The sequence below is a fragment of the Ochotona curzoniae genome, unplaced genomic scaffold (genome assembly GCF_017591425.1).
Source record: "Ochotona curzoniae isolate NIBS_2020 unplaced genomic scaffold, NIBS_Ocur_1.0 contig_1014, whole genome shotgun sequence".
NCBI classification, from domain to species: domain Eukaryota; kingdom Metazoa; phylum Chordata; class Mammalia; order Lagomorpha; family Ochotonidae; genus Ochotona; species Ochotona curzoniae.
The window spans coordinates 9,475,882-9,491,657 of record NW_024464920.1 but is presented as its reverse complement, the minus strand read 5'-3'; the positions used below and the strand labels follow the sequence as shown (position 1 = coordinate 9,491,657).

At 40.8% G+C, this 15,776-nt stretch overlaps 1 protein-coding gene across 2 annotated transcripts in view; it reads right to left on the bottom strand.

Annotated features, from left to right (window-relative positions):
- The window catches only part of LTA4H (leukotriene A4 hydrolase), a 34,908-nt gene that overhangs the window by 11,025 nt on the left and 8,107 nt on the right, over positions 1–15,776 (bottom strand). For both annotated transcript variants that reach the window (XM_040980506.1, XM_040980514.1), the window contains exons 3-14: positions 15,155–15,275; positions 14,280–14,348; positions 12,603–12,707; positions 11,322–11,374; positions 9,926–9,998; positions 9,535–9,675; positions 8,651–8,674; positions 7,855–7,925; positions 6,962–7,073; positions 5,157–5,301; positions 3,831–3,934; positions 3,221–3,291 (exon numbers count right to left, since the gene is read on the bottom strand). In XM_040980506.1, coding sequence (XP_040836440.1) covers positions 3,221–3,291; positions 3,831–3,934; positions 5,157–5,301; positions 6,962–7,073; positions 7,855–7,925; positions 8,651–8,674; positions 9,535–9,675; positions 9,926–9,998; positions 11,322–11,374; positions 12,603–12,707; positions 14,280–14,348; positions 15,155–15,275 — 1,089 coding nt within the window. The remainder of the gene's footprint in view (positions 1–3,220; positions 3,292–3,830; positions 3,935–5,156; positions 5,302–6,961; positions 7,074–7,854; positions 7,926–8,650; positions 8,675–9,534; positions 9,676–9,925; positions 9,999–11,321; positions 11,375–12,602; positions 12,708–14,279; positions 14,349–15,154; positions 15,276–15,776) is intronic.

Genomic DNA, 15,776 nt, shown 5'->3' with positions numbered 1-15,776 from the left:
GCAGGCAAGCTACTGTGTTTTCCCTCAAGAACAAGAGAGGTCAGAGGTCCTGACCTGTTCTGGCTGGAAATCACTGTATACTTCGCACTGATTTCATACAGGACAATAGGCCAGCGGAAAACCTTCGCCTGGTCTGCGTCAGAGTCTCCTGAAACATCCTTCTCCGTGTAAGTAAACAAATTAGGAATTAGCCCAGGGAAAGGAAACCATCTCTCCTTATGGCAAAGACCTGAGAAACACGAGCTAAACCAGACAGGAACCTTGCTCCCCTGCTCTCCTGGCATTTATGATGTAGTTCAGCGGAGCATGCTCATCACCACACAAGTTAAGGGTAAAGTTACAAATATGGCAACTGCTAGAAAGAGGCAAACCACAGCCCCAGCAAGCTTGCTGGTGGGAGCTTCGGGCTGGCTCAAGAGCCTGAGAGCTGTTTTGTGAGGAGGTATGCGTGAGCTGAGCTTGGAAATCAAGGGGCAGAGGGTACTGCAGGTGGAGGGGACCAGCACATTCAGGTGCTCTGTGCACTGGAGACCCCAAAATGCCAGGCTGACTGAACCAACAGACGTCAGACTGTTAGCAGTTAGACTGCTAGCCTGACAGTCCTGGGACTGCTGGTTGTCTACTAAGTAGGGCTGTGACACAGCTGCCTTTTCAAGAGCATGCTGTTGTGTTACTGTGGACGGTGCTTGGGAGGGGCTGGGAAAGGACCTGGGTGCCCAGTCTGGAGGCCAGAGCAGAATTTTAGGAGGAGGCCATCATGTCAGATCCATCTCGTACAGTGGTGGTGAAAATGGGGAGACAAAGATGGCTCCAAAAGATATTTAAAATGCACATAATGCTGAGAACGCTTCAGCACCAGAGGGACATGCACATCAATCTCCTGGACTGGAGCAGATCAAAGCATTTTCCGTGGCTTGGGTCTCCGTACGGGACCCCTGGGCACAGGAAGAATTCCAGGGCCCTTCCATGCTCTGATGCCTAATGAACCAGGCCCTCAAAAGATCCCGCAGTAGTGTGATATCAAATACCTTGGGCAGAACTCACTTTTAATTCAGATTTTCTTAGCTTTGAAAGCAAGGGCCAACGGTTCATCTTCCTACATAGTTGTCTTATGCCCTAACTGAGACACTGAAATGAGTTCTGGACATGACTAACTTCAAAAGCTACACTGTTTTTCTCAGGTTCCAGCATTGACCCTGCCGGTCACTTTAGCACTTTTTAAGTCAGTTCTTCCCAAAGCTTTCTTAACAGTGAATTGCTGAAACTGTTTTCTGATCTTCATTCTATTTTGTTGTCTCTATTTTGGTGGAGAACCACTAAGGTTCTGAACAGCACATTTAAAAAATTTTAATTTTATTTATTATTTTTTATTATTATTGTATGATACAGTTCCATAGGCTGAACGTCACACTTTGTATCCTTCTTTGTAATTAACCTCTAGGGTGATATATTAGTCAACAGCCAGCCAATGAGTGGTTTACTTGCTCATAGCATTTAACAGGTATTTTATTAAAATACTTCCTTTTATTATAATTGTGGGTTCAACTCCCTTAATCTGAAAATCTAATTAAATTTTTTTTTCAAAAGATTTATTTATTTCTTTGAATGGTAGAAAAGAGAGGAGAAACAGTGACATATCTTCCATCCATCGGTTAACTTCCCAAATGGCTGCAACAGCCAGAACTGGGCCGATCCAAAGCCAGGAACCAGGAGCTTCATCTGGGTCTCTCACGTGATGCAGGGGCCCAATCACTTCAACCATCTTCCGTTGCTTTCCCAGGCACATTAGTAGGGAGCTGGGCCAGAAGCGGAGCAGCCAGGACACGAACCGGCACCCACAGGGGATGCCAGCACCACAGATGGCGGTCTTACTCACTATGCCACAATGCTTGAGCCTAAGTGAAACTTTTGAAGGCTGACATGAAACTCAAAAATTCTTAGATTTTAGAATACATTCAATTTCAGAATTGTGGGCTGACTGGAAAGCTCGACCAGTCTTTGAATCTGTAAAGATTCAAAATTCTGATAACATGAAACCTCTTAGTCCCAAATATTTCCAATAGGGATGCGCAACCTGCCATGCATACTTCCGTATTTGCTCTGTGAGTTCCTTGTTTGGCATTCACCTGAACAGTGGCTGCCACTCAGTCAGCATATGGTGGATTAAACAGAGCTTTTGTACTTCTCTGCTCATTTTAATTCCTTTTTGCTCACCATGATCAATCAGTTACTAACAGTGTCCACACCCTCAGACAGCGCTCCTTGCAGCTGTTCCTTGCTTTTCTTGTTATCATGTGTCACTCTGGGCCTCCAGTATCTCTGCTAAAACTGTTCTAAGAACCGATCTAAATGATGGCACTTCTGAAACTACCAACTGCCGGACAAAACTACAAACTTTTTTTCCCCCCTTTGTTTACACTAATAGAGATTACTGCAAGTGTGTGCCATCTTCCTACATCTAAAAACAGAATCAAGCAATCCTGTTGCCATTAGCTCTTTCTAGCTTCTGAGCTCCAGTTTTCACCAGGCTCCGACACTGGGACTGCCTGGTTAATGCGGAGTGCTAACCACATCTTTTTATATTCTCAACTCCCAGTAACTTTCCAACCCAACCCGTCCCCAGCATAGTTATTTAAAATGCTTTGACAAACATCACCATGACTCATCTATCTTATCTCCTGCACCTGCACATCCATTAAATGGGGCTATTTCACTTGGGAATAGTTGGCAGTCAATCCCAGGGTCCCAAGGAAGGGCAATGAGCCACCAGACTCATGGAAGACCAGGGTTCAGGTCCCTGACTCCACGAGTATGCAAGGCTAAAAGGCAGGATGCTGAGGCAAAGACTATGAGGCTTGACTCTCAATGCCTGACACTTGGTAGCCCTGGAACCTTGGGCAAGACACTTGAACTAACCAAAACCTAAGCTGAATCTTCTGGAACGGCTGTAACAATGTGACACCTAAACATTACTTTCCTTACTATAAAAGTCCGAAGGGACACTAGATCATTCCCTGTATCTCTCATTCATGGTGTGAAAAAAGGAGACATTGAACAATTATTTGCAACAAACCAAGCAAACTAAAATTTGTTAGTCATGGAAATCACTATTTTGGCCTCAGAACTAAGGTCCAAATACCCATGAACGTTGTCCTCACCGGGGAAGGCTTAGAGAAGGCACAAAAGCCTAAGATTTAGCATTGAGAAGGAAGGTACTTACTTGGGTTTCACGGGAGGCAGGCCAGGAGAGTAGAGCCATGCATTCCAATCTACTTGATTGAGTATGTCAACCTGGGAATAGTAAAAAAATCAGAATAACCTTTTCTGTTTTTTTTTTAATTAAGTTCTTAAATTTATCATTTTGTCTAGCCTGTCATATCAAGATAATTTCTAGATCTCTTTTCTTTTTTATTAATATTTTAAATTGGTAAATTTTAAGTATGCACATTTATTGGCTACAACAAGATGCTTCAATCCACATATCATAACATGAAATGATTAAATTAAAATGATTAATGTAACTGTGACCTCAGCTAAGCTTGTTTTCTAAATGACTTTACATTCATCATTTATCCTCTGTTAAGTAATTAAAGCAAGAACCTAAAGGGCACAGGAAAAATAAGAGTCAGAATCATACTATTTAGGTCCTTTCTGAGATAGAAATGTTCTAGATATGAGCTCATGTTATTCAGATCGCATTTTAAACAGGAAAAAAGATTGTTTTCTTCCTAAAAAATTTCTGAATCAATACTCTTATTAATTCAAAACAGTTTAACAAATAGTATAAATGAGAAAACACTGAGCACAAAAGAAAGATTTAAAAATCCGACCTTATCTTTAAAGTGGGAATACAGGAAATCCTTCCAGTCATCAGTGGTTATGCTCTGGTAGGAAAACTTTTCGACATAAGCCTTTAAGAATCCTAGGAAAACCTCTAAAAGTAAAAAATAAAAATAAAATAAAAGAAAAGAAAGATGGACCTAGGGGAGAGCAGACCTTCAAGTCCATCAGCAACAGACACCTGATCGTCTCCCAACCAGGGCAGATGACACAAACTCAGATCCTATGTTCACAGTGACACACAATTACGACATAAAAGAGTCTAAGAGATTCCGGTGTCCTGAAGCAGAACTGAGGAGAGATGTGAAATGCTGAGTGCAGCAAACCTGAAAAGTGGGGCAGCCATCTACCTTGCAGTTAGGATGCCAGTGTTTGCACTGTAGTCCGAGTTTAAGTTCTAGCTTCACTCATGATTCTAGTTTCTGGCATGTGTGCAGCTGCAAATGCAGCACATGAGGGCTCAGGCAGCAGGATCCCCAGCACCTACCTGGGAAGGTGGAACTGAGTTCCTGGCAACCAGCTTGGGTGGCCTGGCCCAGTCCTGCCCAGGCTTTGATGGGATTTGGAGAGCCAGCACATGGCAGCTCTATTTACTTCTCCACTACATTAAAAGCTATGTGGTTGTAGTTTCTCAAAAATAACCTCTGTACCTGTTTTCCACTTCTATAATTAAAATAACTTTCTAGGGGGCAACAGCATCCCAATCAGAGTGTCAGGCTAAGCTACGTCTGCTCTGCTGCTGATCCAGCTTCCAGTTGGTGCACCTCAGAATGCAGTAATGGAATATGTACTTGGGCCCTTGCCACCCATGCAGGAGACTCAGTAGAATTGCAAACTTATAGCTTTGGCCTCGCCCTACCCAGGATGGTATATTTCAGAAGTCAATCAGTGGATGGATGATCTCTCTCTCTCTTTCTCTGTTTCTCTCTATCGTCTTTCATATAATTTTTAAAGAAAAAGTACTATAGGTACATATTTATCTGCTGTTCATTTATACTTGAAAATAGTCTAGGGACACACACCAAACTGCCACCTGTGGGTAGGGTAACCCTAAGGGAGTGGAGAACAAGGGGGAGACTCTCACTGGTTACTCATATACTTTTGTGCTACAGAAATTTTTCAATGAGTTCATACTATCTTCATTTTAACATTACCAATGAGTTTGTTTTTTTTTTTTTTTTTTGTAAGTCATGCAGTGCATTTTAGAATTCCATGGTCACTTGCTGTCCTAAGGAGCAACATCAACAGTTTAGAATTCTTCCTAATTTCTTGTCATGACCTTCAAAAACAGGAATCAGAAAATGCTGACTGCTCACCAGGTCCTCCAAGAAGCTGTTCAAGGTAAAAGAGCAAAGCAAAGCCCTTTTCATAGGGAACCGGACAATATGCTACGTCAGGGTCCACATCGGTCAGATCAACCACAAGTTTGGTGAAAGGATGTGTCTCCCCTAAACTCTTTACCTGCAAGACAAGAAATAAGAAAAAAACCTCATCTGTGGAGACTGCTACACTGCATCAGCATGCAGAGGCACAACTTCAAGAAATCCAGACTGACATAAACTTAAGAGACAGGAAGTAGTAGGACATGTTGGCCTAAATGTCTGAAAAATCCATTAACAGAATGGCCATTTATATCATGGTCCCTGAAATTTCTCATCCAATAACAGACTTTACTATAAAAGAGTAGAGAAGTGATTCAATGCCTAGTCAGCAAACTTGGCTTTCAAGGAGCACTTAAAAATGACACAGCCCAGGGCAGGCTACTGATGTAACAATTGAGATGCCAGTTGGCACGTCCAGGTCCCATTTCAGAACCCCTGGTGCAACACCCAGTCATAATTCTTGCCTTCAGTGTCCTCTAATGTGACTCTTGGAGCAGCAGTGATGACTCAAAAGTTGTTGGGCTCCTGCCACCCACGTGGGAGATATGTAGTAAGTTCTCTAGTTCCTAGTTTCGGCCTTGGCCCAGCTCCAGCCACCACACACAAGTGGGTTGATGGATGGGAGCTCTCACTCTGCCTCTCAAATGAATAAATAAAAGGTTTTACACTCTGAGAAAAGCAATCTTGAATTCACATGTGGATATTGCAAATAAATTTGCACTAAGTACATTTGCAAATTTTTGTCCAACATGTGTGATGTCAGAAAAATGGTTGGCTGTTTTAAGGGTTCAGTGTTTCAATAATCTCTCTGAAATTTCTCTGGAAGAGATGAGAATGTCATCCCAAAAGAGCCATTGTTACTTACAGATTATTTTGAGCTAAAGGCAACTGAAACCCAGCAGGTGAGGGAAGAGTTGGACCAGTCTAAAAGGAAGGAGTGGATTGTCCTTCAAAGATAGTGTCTCCCTTCCCAGGGAGGGAAGAGCGCCTGTCCTCACTGAAGACTGAGAGTCAACATCAAGATGAACATGTAGAAACAGACCTGGATCAAACAGTCCTATTTCCCATTATTCCTCTGGGTTTCATAATTACTACTCAGTCAGTGAAAGTATTAAAAAAAAAAATTACCACTAAGTTCACTTTAAAGATCTGCTTGACTTTTTCTAGAATCATCTCACAGTTAATTGTCCTGCAAGAGAGTTGTGTTACGTTAACTCAGGTAAATGGCTCCTTTTGTTCAACTGCTCTGAATCTTGTGGCTTTTTTATTTTTGGGGAACTGGCCCATTTTTTATTTGATTACTATACAACCCTATTCAGGTTTGGTTAGTCCAAACAACGCTCCCCACCATACACACTGACGAGCAGTTCCAAACCCTTTCCTTCATTTCTCTGAATTGATGACTGAATGAACAACCAATGTTCTCTAAGGATTCCTATCCATGTAAGCATTAAGGAAATTATGTGCTTAATTTCTAAAAATGACATAAATATACTAAAAACAAAACTGAAACACATAACCAGCTATATTACAACAGCGAAGATCCAATGAGATCCTTCCGTTTCCAACAGAGACGACACTACCTTCCACAGGACAATGATGACATGCATCAATTGAGTATTAGACTAGCTTCTGCTTCACTTCCTACACCCACAAAAGTGATTTTCTTGCTGGTATCTTACTAAAGGCGGTTCAGAAAAGTCCACTTTGAGTGCCTGTAAGGGTCTTAATTCACTTACTGTGTTCTGTAGTTCTCCCCAGCCTCCCAGAGCATGAAAATGTCTGAACTTTTCACCGAACAATCGTCCACAAATGTGACGTTCCAAATACACAGTATGTCCTTCATTCAGCCTGAAAAAAAAAATTAAAAACAAACAAATAAGCTGAAAACATGACATAGCAGGGGAAGAGTCATTTTAATTAGTAACTTATCTGGCTTTTCCATTTAGGAAGCAGCCATAAGGCACAACTAGCACAGTCTCAGCAGACAGCCTATGCCGTTGCAGGCAGTCAGTTCAAGAGAGACAAGAAGGCTGGACCAGCAGAGGGCACCAGACAAAAATAAGATTCAGTTCTGGATTTTCATTTATCAGCATACTAAAATGTCACCGTGTTGGGAATTGAGTCACAAGCATAAACCGAACCCACGGACCCTTTCCAATACCATCTTCTGGAATGCTGCTTCATTGAATCACTTCCTACCAAAGAGCAGCATCAACAAAATCCAATTTTTTTCTTTAAGTTTATTTTTATTGGAAAGGCAGATTTACAGAGAAAAGGAGAGACAGAAAGCTCTTCTGTCTGCTGGTTCACTCCCCAAGTGGCTGCAACAGCTGGAGCTGAGCAGATTTGAAGCCAGGAGTCAGGAGCTTCTTCCAGGTCTCCCATGCAGGTGCATGGTCCCAAGGTTTGGGGCCGTCCTCCACTGCTCTCCCAGGCCACAAGCAGGGAGCTGGATCGGAAGGGGAGCAGCCAGGAAATGAACTGGCATCCATATGGGATCCCAGAGATTGCAAGGTGAGGATTTAGCCATCATACTAAGCCCGAAACCCAAAGATTTAGACTTAAACCAATTTAGAGTGATGGGAAAGAAATTGACAAAGGACCATTAAAATAATTTTAGAAATCTTACCAAAAGTGATCCCAGGTTTTGTTGGTCACTAGGTTTCCTGTCCAACTGTGAGATATCTCATGTGCAATAACCTAAAGGAAGCAGTATAAATGACTAATAGTAAGATTAATTGCCTTACTTAAAATATATCATTATTTAAACACTGTTATTCTTTCAATTCTATCTCACTATTCAATTTTTTTTTAATTAGCTGAGATATCAAAGTTACTCAGACCAAAAAAAAAAAAAAAACCAATTTAGACAAATGTGACAAAAATTGCATGGTTAAAATAATTAGAAAGAAAACATGACTTAGAAAATATTACATTGATACATCACTCTACAAAAATATCTCACTAACATATAATCAAGCCATAAAATTTTCATAAGCTTATTATATATCATGGTTAATGCAATAATGTCTTGTGATGGGAACTCCCAAATATCTCCCAATATTTTTTTTTCTTTCCTTTTTTAAAAAAAAAAATATTTACTTATTTATTTCTTTGAGAAGCAGAGAGAGGTTGCATTGGTTAGGTCCCGAGACGACCACTGGTGGTTATAGCTGAGTGAAGCCAGGAGCCAGGACCTCAATCCAGGTCTCCCACTCGGTGGCAAGAACTCAATGAACTATGTCATCACCATTGTCTTTCTGGGGTCCACGTCAGCACAAAGCTGGGGTCAGGAGCTGGGGACTCAAACCCAGACATTCCAACTTGGGATGTTGGGTTAAATCCCTCCCAGACAATGCATATATTAAAACCGACTGACTGAATGCCTTTTGAGTGTAAGATTATATGAAGAAATTTGAACTTACGTTGGAGAGTGATTTGTCACCTGCCTACAAAAAAAAAAAAAGGAAGAAAATTACTTTAGGATTATTACAGCTACAACATTGCCTACCTCAGCACCTAGCATATAACTGATAATCTACTGTACTGTTACACTGGCACTTCAGACAGCTCAAAAGAGACATTTATTATGAAAACAAAACAATAAATGCCAGACTGAAAAAAAATGACATCACTCTTCCTTGCTCTGGAATCCTAGGGTATCTTTCCAACTGCAAGAGGGCAGTGTGCTTGTCTGTAACTTCCAGGGAGCACTTCTCATCCCATCTCTCTGTATCTGCTCTTACTCACCTATCAGTACCTTTCTCCCCTTACTACTCTAAACATAAGAGAAGGTTAAGATGTTGGGTGTGCTCTGTGGGGTATTTCATTTTATTAATTTAGCTATTAACCTATTAGTCACCTGGTTCTAGGAAATATTGAAAGGAGCTTACAAGGCAAACAGAAAAATGCAAACTTCAGGTCTACTGCTTTCCTACAGGCAGTGCCCTGGGAAGTTTTGTTTTGTTTTGTTTTGTCTTGGTAATCAGTACACAGACCAACTGCAAATGGAGTAGTTTCATTGTCTGGATAGGTTATTCTTCAATGGATGGTTGTTACATAGCACTCCTACCTCTCAACACCTCAAAACACCCTGAACAATAATATTGTCTTTTCCCAAGTGTCAAAACTATTTTCTTTTGGGAAAAAAGGTTATGATAGCCATAACAGGCAATAAAGTTAGAAGCAAGGGATATATGAAAAAGACAAAAAAATTTTTTGGTACTTTTTTGTTATATGTCTGAGATTCCTACTGAGCTAGGCTGATTTCTGAGAAGATCTTAACTGGAAATGAGATATTTACACTTACCAGAAGGGTTGGAGTTACAAATGTAAGGCAAGGATTCTCCATGCCACCATACGGGAAGGATGGGGGTAGGACCAGCAGGTCATACTGGCCCCAGACATAGGGTCCCCCCAGATCTTCTGCAATTTTAAGCATAGATTCAGTCTGGAAAAAAAAGGAATGTATATGAATTTGTATGTCTTGCTACCATAATATCTTAAAAGTACATATTGCTTTCTTTGAAGGTCACATGGTAATGAAATTATTTCAAATGAAATGATTTTTAAAAGTAACAATTAAAAACTCACATAAAACAAAACATATTTTTACTCTCTTAAATCCATCACATTTCATATTCAAAATACTAAATCTAAAAAACAAACAAACAAAAACATTGCATGAATATAGGACCAACCTCAGAAAATTCGAAAGCAGATTTTTCCACCTGTTCTTTTTCAGACCATACCAAACTTCTTGGGCCAATCTGCCTGTAAATGAAAAAGATTAATGAAAAGAAATTCAAGGCGGAACGCTCATCTTGGGTCTAGCAAGGACTTAAAGTCCTACGTTACAGTGGGAGTGGATTTTTGGTGTGCATAAGGGCAGGGATAAGTGAAGTGTCCTGAGGGACAAACATGCTATTGCACATGCAATCCCAGACCCATAGCTGCCTCAGGAGGCAGAGCCAAGGTCCAAGGAAAACAAAGAGAGGAAGCACTCCCACCAACAGTCAGCCTGGTGGTAAGGGAGGAAGGCAAAGCAGAGTTGCCATTTGATGGGTAAAGAATTGCAATGCTGCAATGTGAAAGTTCTGCAGTTTTATTTTACCACCATGCAAATACGTTTAACACTGCTGAAGTGCACAATTAGAAATGCAAGGGTGCAGAAGCAACAAGAAGAAATAGCAAATTTGGAAGCAATGAGTTCATCCAATCTTCCCTAAACTTTGATCCTTCCCACCCTGATCAACCGTGCAATCATTACAAAAAAATTTTAAAATAAGAAAATAAAATAAAAAATTTTAAAAAAGAAATGCTGGGGTGGCAAATTCTACTTGGCTCAAGGATTAAGACATTGCTTGGGATATCTGCTATGACAATTATTATAATTATTTAGGCCAGGAGTTTTACATTTGTAAGATCTATTAGTCCTCACAAAAATAACACCTTTGAAGTGCAAATTATTCCTTCTGTTTTCTAGATGGAGAATAACTGTGGGTACAGTTAGTAAAGTCTGGAGCATGAGTTTGAATCTGGGTTAACTAGATCTTCTTCCACACGTCCACAATTCTAGCAATCCAAAAACAGTAATAACTACATTCAAAATTTTTAGTTTGGAAATCAGAACAAAAAATTATGAAGGAAGGACACTTTAGCTATTGGTAAAACTATAATCAACATCTTACAGTTCCACAATTTTATCTGCTTCCAATACTTTAATATATGTTGTCACATTTGTTTCCTACAATTGCCCTAGGAGACAGGATAAGCAGATAGCATTCTTTCAAAGGTGAGGACACAGAAATTATGATGACGTGAGATATTCAAGTTTACATTAGAATCCAGGTCTCTAGTTAAGAGGTCAGAGCATGCTCATTTTTCAATGCTTAGAAAATCTATAAATGATAACACGTCTTCAATATAAAATTAATTCAATGCCTAAATTTTAAGATCAGGTATGAATTTTTCCAGACCAGTCAGCTTAATATCTTGAGAAGCTCACAAATGAGTGTTACTTGATCTAGACAGAATTGTTCAAGATGCTCATGGCTGGCTCTTCCAACAAACCTCAAGATTTGTGCAAAAACTCACCTGCTTTCTAAAGCTCCAACAACTAAAGCAAACAGGTAGCAGGGTATTGGGACCTATGTGCACAAACACACAAACACCACAAACTTGCATTAGTGTTCAAAATGTTGCAGAATACAACTCATCCTAAAAATTATTAAGTAAATTCCTTTTATAACATCCAGATTTTTTTTAATACTTTTAACATAGTTCTCATTTTTAAGGGGAAAGAACGTTAGAGATTGTGTTTTTTACCTTATTAGAGATATGTTTTTCCCTTATTTTTTTCTACCTTTATTCTCTTGCCTTTTCAAATATGCTTCTAATTTTTTGTGTTACAAATCCACTATATATTCTAAATACAAGCAAAATAAGCCAGCATTAAGAGGATTCCAAAGGAATGGGAGCATGGAACCACAGTAGCTGAAATAGGAATAACTTAGAAAATCTCCAAAACACACACACACACACACACACACACACACACACACACACACACACACACAGTCTACTCTTTAAAAGTTACAGACACAGTCCAATTGCTAGCTAAACAAAAGTTTAACTTACAGAACTGTAAAACGGTATTTTTCTGGTTCAAGATAGCTTTCTCATGTATAAACACCCTTGGTAGTCACAAGCCCACACTGTAGTACCAAACTAGGCAAAGGTTATTACCGTAAAAAGATCAGGGAACCTGCTACTAACTGAATGAGGAAGATACGATCAGGCACAAGTCCTACTGGGTCTCTACAGCAATCTGCTTCTTCAACTCAAAACTCGTTGTTGGACCTGGCGCGGTGGCGCAGTGGTTAAGGTCCTCGCCTTGCACGCCCGGGATCCCATATGGGTGCCAGTTCTGTCCCGGCAGCCCTGCTTCCCATCCAGCTCCCTGCCTGTGGCCCGGGAAAGCAGTCGAGGACTGCCCAAAGCTTTGGGACCCTGCACCCGCGTGGGAGACCCGGAAGAGGCTCCTGGCTTCGGACCGGCATAGCATCGGCCGTTGTGCTCACTTAGGGAGTGAATCATCGGATGGAAGATCTTTCTCTCTGTCTCTCCTCTCTGTATATCTGCCTTTCCAATAAAAATAAAATAAATCTTAAAAAAAAAAAAAACTCTCTGTTGATGGAACCAGATCCTTCAAATACATGCACACACAAAAGGAAGAAAGCAAAACCAATGAACCAACTCAAAGCTTGCTTTCTAATGCGAAGCTATCGCAAAAGTTAAGTTTGCTCTGTGGACAGATAAAAGCGAATTCTAATTCACTACTAACTATAAACAAAAATCTAGATCCTGCAATCTTACCTTTTGGTTGAATTTATATATTTTCCGGCTTGGGTCTTCTGGGTCAGGTGCTTCTCCATCACGAATGGCACTCATAAGTGCGACCAGTTCTTTAGGGACTGACACCTAATTAAGAAGAAGAGTTATTTCTGTTCAGAAGTAAAAGGTTCCGTGCTTCTTAAACTACATGTATCCATGTACTACCTCTTTATTAACTACCTTACATAATAAACAGAGCATGAATGCAAAATGTGCGAATAGAAAAAGCAATGGGTAAAACTGAATTCCTTCAAAATGAATGAGCACCATTCATCGCAGGCACCGTAAGAGCAGAGCTGTGAAAGAAACTGGATTCAAGGCCCAGCTGGACCTCCCGACCAACTGCAGACACAGGCAGACAACCTCCCTCAGCTCCCGCTTTCCCATCACATGAGGGCAAAATGTCACAGAGTTGTTAAAAGGAGCAAATAATAGGGCCCAGCGCCACTCAGAAAGACAGCTCACACAACCCATGCACAGCCCAGAACAATCCCGAAGGGCCAGAAAATTCAGTTTCAAGTATTTTTACATTCTAAACATATACCCACACTCCACAAATAAGTACTTAAAGGGTTAATTTGAGAAGCTAAAACTTACTGCCCCCACCCCACAAAAAAGGTGAAATAATTTTCTCTGGAAATATGTATGGGAAAAAAATCCTTATGGGGCAAAATCATATGGCACTGACATGTGCATCCTGGCTCTATGGTTCAAGAAGTTTCATTTCCAATAGTAGCTGGCATCAAGGATTGTCCCCGGGGTCGTCCTGATCCAGCAAGTGTCCATCCAACAGCTCAAGCCTCACAACCAACACTGAAGCACGCAAAGAAGGAGGGTTCCTTGAATCACTGCTGCAATGACCACAAACCCAGTGCCCAAAGGCAGGCTGCAGGAATTCAGATTCGTCTCCTCCCCTCCAAGAAGGCCACGGTGTGTTGGCCACAAGAGTCAACTGAGGACGTGAGGCTGTGAGAACTGACCAAGCTCACACAGTCATCAGGCAGTGACGAAGGGCACAGAACTTTGGATGCGTATGGCATTTCACAGCACTACACTGGGTGTGGGGTGCTTACAGGATGATGGGGGACCAAGGTCAGTTTGCTTGGTCTCCGTCTCAGCCTCTGGGATTGAGTTTAAATACAGACCAGTTTTCTGCCCAAGTTATCAGCACCTACTTCAGGAGTAAATTGAAAATGTATACATATGAAAAAGTCTGCAATATATACCCACGAATTTACATAGGGCTACAGAGGGCATTTATGGGAAAGCAGAAGCACCAATTTTTGGAAGTTAAAAAAAAAAGCTTTAAAAGTCTTGGCTTTAGTTTCAGAATTCTGAGTTCCCTCTCAAAAGCAGAATGACACCTATCTTCTCAAATTGCCTTTAAGGGGCAGCATTGTAGCACGCTTGGGTAAAGCCTGCGCTGCTGGCATCACAGAGAGGCACAGGCCAAGTCCTGGATGCTCAGCTTCCCATTCAGCTCCCTGCTAACGTGCCTGAGAACTCAGAATGAGGTCTACTGTCACACTTTTATGTATTTCAACAGCAGAACTTCATTACGTAAAATATCTCTAGTTGTAAAGATTCAGTCCTCATCTGTGTTGATCTCTCACACCACTCTTGGCTCGTTCACTTTAGCTGACAGTGTGCATCCTTTACCTCTGCGGTGTAGGTGTGCTTCACAGAAGGGGTGTCCTGGCAAGGGAGGATCGCTCTGCAGTGGATTGCCTGGGGGAAGAAAAGCAACAGCAGCAAGTTCTTCAGAAACTGTTAACATGGAACGGTTCTTCTGACATATTCACTTAAAAAACAAGAACAGGTCTTTTGGCTTTTGAAGATATTTCAAGTGACAAAAAAAAAAAAAAACAACAACAACAACAACAAAAAACCACCACATCTAAATCAGGTGCCAATATGGCTTACTTTTTACTACACCTGCAACCCAAGACACCTGATCCTAATATGATATCTATCACACAGGAATGAATATCAGGATGATTATATATGCACAGTACCTACTGCAATGGAAAGACGGTAAATATGCAACAATCACAAGTTGATTGCTAACAAAATGAGATCCTTTCTCTTTCAGCAAAGTTTGATATTCTTAAAATCCTTATGAACAGGTTGTCCTTAATTGTAATTCTTTATCCTTAGCTATATGTTAAGTAATTGCAAACCTGGAGAAATTCCACTGTGGTAACCTGTGGGTAGTGACTTCCCATTTCTTTAGATTGCTTCATAACCAGTACATATTTGTACTCAACCTATGGCACTTTGTAGGTACTACAATAAACAATAACAATACCTAGATAATATAATTTAGGTGAACATGATTCCAAATAAAAGATTAACTTAGAAATAATACACAATGTGTTAACAACAACAGATACAAATGAAAGCATATAACTTTTGTAATATAAAATAAAACACCAGATTAAGTAAGGGCCTCATATTCGTGAGAGCATTGCCCATCTCGCTTGATGAAACTGCAGGTGCTGGGAACTTCTTGCACAACACACCATCCTTCTTACCTGGCACTGACTGAAGAGGTACGGATGCTTCTTCCCAGAGGTTTGCTCAGGAGTGAGCCACTGAAGAGCAGAGGATTCGGGAGATGTCTCAAAAGAAATTTCTATCACGACCTCTTGATTTCTACATGAAATAAATAAAACTACTGGTAGAGCATAATTCTGATTATATTCCTAATACAGTGAATAATATAAACTCATGATACAAGGGATCGCCAAAGAGTTTCATGGAAAATGTGCATTACGAAAAAAAAAAATCATGCATGCATTCCCAAATTTTTGGCACCAAAATAAATTTGCAATTAATTTTGCACTGCTGTTAGCTTTTTTTTTTTTTTAAAGGATTCATTACAGGGAAGGAGAAACCGGGTTCTCTCATCCACTGGCTGACTCCCCAAATGGCCACGACGGTCCTGGCTAGATCAGGCTGAGCCATCCTAGTCTCTCATGTGGGTGGCACAGATTTGAGTACTTGGGTCATCTGCTGCTGCCTTCCCAGGCACATTGCTAGCAAGCTGAACTAGAAGTAGAGCAGCTGGGCCTGGAAAAGACACTCCAAAATAGGATGCCACCATTGCAGGAGGCGATTTAACCTGCTGTGCCACTGCACTGGCCATCCCGATGA